The sequence below is a fragment of the Xiphophorus maculatus genome, chromosome 5 (genome assembly GCF_002775205.1).
Source record: "Xiphophorus maculatus strain JP 163 A chromosome 5, X_maculatus-5.0-male, whole genome shotgun sequence".
NCBI lineage: Eukaryota > Metazoa > Chordata > Actinopteri > Cyprinodontiformes > Poeciliidae > Xiphophorus > Xiphophorus maculatus.
This window is the reverse complement of record NC_036447.1, coordinates 24,844,645-24,849,750: the sequence shown is the minus strand read 5'-3', so window position 1 is coordinate 24,849,750 and position 5,106 is coordinate 24,844,645. Positions and strand designations below refer to the sequence as shown.

Sequence of the window (5,106 nt, the reverse complement as noted above, 5' to 3'; positions counted from 1 at the left end):
TACAGCTCCCACGCTCTTCTTGCCCATCTTCTTTTTTCTCTCTGGCTGTTAAGACTTTATTTTATTTAGGGGTAAAAGGAGTCGAACACACTTTTCAGAAAAAAACAAACTTTTATTTTCACCATACTAATTCAAGCGGAAACCCGTACAAAAATGTGAAACCTGTTTATCAAAGCTCAAAGGCAATTTATTGAACTTACAGAATGCAGTAAAATGATTAAAATAATGTATTCATTATTTTATAGGCTTTACAAACACAATACTACTGGTAAAACATGTAAAAAATTATTGTCTTCTGAAAAATATATTCCCATGCAGTAAAAACCCCCAACTCTTTCCTTTTCCAGATGATGGATTAAACAGCGCTTTTGACATGTTCAAGGGTTGTAGGGATGTTGTTTTAAAGCTTAATAACCCTTCTTTAATCTTCCCCACAACTTTAAACCGGACCTGATTTTCCTTTGGGGGTCATGATGCTGTGTATTCACAAAAAAAAAAAAAAGAAAAAATACACAGCATCAAAAAAACATCTCTAAGTCCTTCACTGCTATGTGATTTTTGTGAATAACATTGTTTTAAAATGCCAGAAGTGTAAATTTAGTTTAAAATACATAGTTACAGAATTACGGGTTTAAAAGAGAGTGAGTGAGAGAGAAAAACAATCACCAAAGTATTTATTCTGTAATTTGGCAGTCAAGATTGCTCTGGACACCGGTGCTATTCAGAATGTAAACAGTGTTACAGTCGGAAAGTTGTTTCATGGGTTTGTCTTTGCTGATTATTTTGAACGTCTCATAAGGTGGAATGAGCACCTCTTGCTCTCTGTCTCCGAGCTTTGGGTATTTTTTCAAATAAGCCCCGTGGCAGGTTCTAATTTTAAAGCATGTAGTCTTACCAAAGCTTGTCAGAGTTGATAAGCTGGAGGTAGAGGTAAAAGTGCCAAACCGAATCACTTTGCTGACAACGCCGGTGAATTTGGATTTGGTTCTGCGGAAGGTTGTGTGACATTTACCGTCACTGGTTTTCAGGATCTGTATCGCTCTGGTCAGCCAGAAATGTAAAGAATGGAATGAAAAATTCGAACCATACTGGGTTCTGTTGGTCCGGACTGCTTCGTTGAATGTCCTATAGAAGTTTTCTGGTCCTCCAGCTGTGTACGCACAAATTGCTTGCAGGTGGTCTTTTGTTAAAGCCTCATCGCCTTTCTCTCTTTCTTTGATTTTCTTCTTTGCACACTTTTCTGCTGTTATCCACATGTTTTTAAAGTTCTTCCTCATTTCCTTTTTGAAGTATGTGCCCTTGACCTTTGCTTCCATCTTTGTAGCGCAGGTAGAGTACATGTCATCAACTGAATTGTCAACCATGTCCAGGGGGATGGACTGATCATCTTTCGTAATGAAGATGCCAGAGATCTACAGGGAAAGAGAAACAAAACGTAAATCCAAATGAATCTGTTGTATTTGCTTATACGTTTTTCAGAATATTAACTCTGATGGGAAAATAAAACATCGGTGTAATCATCTCCCATATCAAGACCAAGACTTCATGAACCAAAATAGATAAATTTAGTGTAGTTTTAATTATATCATAACCCTTTTGTGGTATTTTGTTGTGAATTTGCCTCAAGCAAAGTTTTTATACCAGTGATGCCTGTTTATGCATATTCTATACACCATGGATTGCATTGGAAGCTCTTTTCTACCTTCTATTAGTTATTGTTATGCTCAATAATGTCTAAGCTAGTTAATTTTCATACAATACACCTAAATACTGTATGTGTCTATTATATGTGCTATTTTCAAATGAAAAACTACTGATAATCTGACAAATGAATTGTTTGATTATTTTTAAATTAGTGATTTAGTATTGGGTTGAGGGCAAAAAAAAAAAAGTTGATTAGTGCCTTTTCTAAGAGCGCCAAGGTATGATAAGATTTTATGCTTTCAGGAATTGTAACAGTAAAGATGGACATTTGTTGTTTCAGTTAGTGTTATGGTGAGAAAAAAGGACCTTTCATTGGAAGAACTGTAATTTCTTGCGGAAATCAGTTGCAGTTTCTTTTACACTTTGGACTCGGTCTACTCCTGATTCCGCATCAGTACTTATTAAATCAAAAGCTAACCACTTTTATTTAGTGGTTCAATTACGCTATACTGTATTATGTAAGTGGTGCGCAGAAGCAGCCTATCTGAGTAATTTTAGTATTTGTGTCTGTGGGGGCTCTGCTTGTATGCAAAGACAGATATATGGTCAAAAATATATTTTTTATTTTTAATGCAGTGAACATTCTAGAATATTGTGTCAAAGTTTTTTTTTTTTTGTCTAATATCAGCCATTAATACCCAACAGTTTGGTTATGACTGATTCTTGGCTTTTTGTGATCATTTGTTTTGACACTTTTCAGTGATTACAGCATCAAGGAGAAGTGCACATATTACATTCTTGATATCTAGATTGAGACTCTGAACTAAATTATATTTTACACTAGAACACCAACCAAAAAGAAGCTCCACTTACCTTGCAGGCGCATAGAGGAAGCATCCAACCAAGCAGCAAATACAGAGAACCAAAAACCAGCATGTTGGTCTTCATGACTGCAGTCCTGCAAGAACAAGTTCAGACATGTAAAAACTGATTTATGACTTTAGTGAGGGTAAAAAAAATAAAAAATAAACAAACAAAATCTAATTTACCCCATACAACAATCAGAGGTCTTTGAGATGACTAAGAGTTATAACCTGCAACATCATTTTCTCTCTCTCTCTCTCTCTCTCTCTCTCTCTCGCTCTCTCAGAGATAGTCTTCCAGTTGTCTCACACTAACTGAAGTTAAAAAAAAGCATTGTTAGCTACTGTCAAATAGAAATAAAATGTATATTGCTTTGAGAAACACATCCAATCACCTTCTTGTGGCCGAAACAAGCAGGAAGTGTGTGTCCTTAAAAATATGTAGAAATGAAAGGAAGTTTAACAGCATCTCTAAGTAGACTATAAAAATTACTGGCAAGTGTTGTTACAAAACTACAGCATGTGTTAAATCAGTAGATTGACAAATCCTTTTGTTACAATCAATAACTGTTATTGGTCTCACATACTAAAAAGTTAGCTTTAACCTTTTAGCCGTTCTAGAAAGCAAAATCTACCATAAGAGCTCTGTAGATTTATTAAGGCTTGCATCTGCCATGTACGTCTACGAAGTGAAGTTATGTCCATCCTTCTAGATATCCACTCACACCTGAAAATTGTGATAATTTTTGTGCACAACCTAAGAGACATGTCACACATGCACACATTCACAACACGCAACCTTCTCTTATAGGAAATGAGGTTAATTTGAACAGGAAAGGTGACACATCTATGCATCTGCGACTTGCAGTTGTAAACTGACTAACCAAAGTGTTACATTGCGAAGGAAAATTTATCATCACATTCCGTAACCAAACTAAAGTTGAGAGGAGTGAGAAACTGCTCTTGACTCGAGGCGTGAACTAGTAGTTTTGAGAACTTCAGTTCTGTTCTGAGAAATGCGCCGAAGCGACTGAGGAAACACTGTAACACAGAGGTCCTTTTTGAAACAGGCAGGAAAAGATGCATGAAAGAATATGATGGTGTGATTTTACCATCCCAGCAGATGGCAGCATTGTTAAGGGATTTTGTTTTCCCTGTTCTATGATGTTCTCATCACATAAATCTTGAGGAGGGGGGAATGCAGTTTGCTTACTTTAAATTGATTTTTAGTTGAAGTTGCCAATAAAAAAATCGGTTTCAAGGATGTCAGCCCCATTACGGCGATCCTCTTAATACTGATAGAAGCCTAAGAATAGAAGTGAGGAGGGAATAAAAGTTGTTTTCCTGGAAGAATTGAAAATGTTAAATATAGATGTGCGAAGAGGGACTCTGGTATTTTATCTGAGAAAGGAAATGGTAGAAAGATCAATGTGATGGGATGCAGAGTGAATTTAAAGGCAGGGGATGTTAAAGTTGTGGCGCGCTTGGAGGCATTGATGAGGAGCAGATATTTGGTTAAGCTGAAGCACACCCTGGAGAGCCGAGTGAGAGCAAAACAATATGGCAACGAGTGTAGAGGGAGCAGAATAAAGAAGAGACTTGGTGTGTTTTGAGCATACAAAGAATGTGTATAGAAGTAGTTTGGTGAATTACTTCACCATTCCCAGTTGAGAAAAAAAAAAGAAAAAAAGAGATGAATTCTCCTAAAGGATATGCATAGTGTGGACGGCTATGAAGATGTAAGAATAGGGGGGAAAACCTGGGAAATATTGAAAGAGCAAATGGTTACCGGAGCAAAGAAAATAAATGCTCAACAGGGTAAAGAGAATGAAACTTTGGAAAATGTGAAAAAGGACAGGTTGAAAGAATGAAGGAAAAAATTGATGAAAAGAAGCATGATGTAAGAAAATGATATGTAGCAAAGCAGCATAAGAGAAGATGAGAAAGAAAACCTGACAAAGTACAAGTGGCTGTGGAAATACTGTAATACAATCAAATGATAGACAGACAGACACATGCAGAGACAGGCAGACAGACAGCCATGTGGAGGAAAAGTAAATGAAGCTGAACGTGAATATTTAGGTGTTACGTTTACCGCAAGTCATATTTGGGTCAGAATGAACATACAAAGTTAGGTGCTTTAGCCTGGCCATTGGGCGGTGCCGCCAATGGTGGTAGGAGTTCTTCCCATAACTGTGGGGGTTGTCGGTTCAAGTCCCCTCTTCGTCCGTCTCCATCGTTGTGTCCTTGGACAAGACACTTCACCCGCCTTGCCTGCTGGTGAAAAGAGACTGTTGCGGCACCAACTCTATAAAAAAAAGATGAAAAAGATTTCTTCAGACGTGAGCTGTTGGTAGAGATACAGCCCAGAAGTGTTGCACCTGCAAATGAAGTGAAACTCAGTTCTACAAAGTACTGACTGACTTTATGAAGTTTGTATTTGAAAAGTTGGAAAAAGTTAAACGGGTCTGAAAATCGCAAACACTCCAAACAGACAATAAAAATGACACAACAGGTTTTCTGACGACGTCTTGATGAGAGCAGAGTCATGTGAGTCCATTAAAGAACAAACGCAGAGAAGAAAGCCTGGAGTGAAAAA

General features: G+C 37.3%; 1 protein-coding gene across 2 annotated transcripts; it reads right to left on the bottom strand.

The window, feature by feature from the left end:
* Window positions 1-125: 125 nt before the first annotated feature.
* On the bottom strand, window positions 126-4,793 carry LOC102229259 (erythroblast NAD(P)(+)--arginine ADP-ribosyltransferase-like). 2 transcript variants are annotated; one of them, XM_014472062.2, is made up of 3 exons: window positions 4,635-4,793; window positions 2,518-2,602; window positions 126-1,412 (listed from the first exon to the last, which is right to left on the bottom strand). In XM_014472062.2, exons 1-3 carry the CDS (start codon window positions 4,658-4,660, stop codon window positions 675-677), a joined length of 849 nt encoding a protein of 282 aa, XP_014327548.2. In that variant the 5' UTR covers window positions 4,661-4,793; the 3' UTR covers window positions 126-674. The 2 variants fall into 2 exon arrangements, with proteins under 2 accessions (XP_014327548.2, XP_023190229.1); XM_023334461.1 differs by lacking the exon at window positions 4,635-4,793 and adding an exon at window positions 2,694-2,740.
* Between the last annotated feature and the right edge of the window lie 313 nt (window positions 4,794-5,106).

Excerpts from the sequence above, each read along its gene's own strand:
- LOC102229259 (XM_014472062.2), bottom strand. The coding sequence starts at position 4,660 with ATGGCCAGGCTAAAGCACCTAACTTT. Across the intron at positions 2,603-4,634 it reads AGGCTAAAGCACCTAACTTT|GACTGCAGTCATGAAGACCA; the intron begins GTATGTTCATTC and ends TTGTTCTTGCAG. Across the intron at positions 1,413-2,517 it reads TTCCTCTATGCGCCTGCAAG|ATCTCTGGCATCTTCATTAC; the intron begins GTAAGTGGAGCT and ends CTTTCCCTGTAG.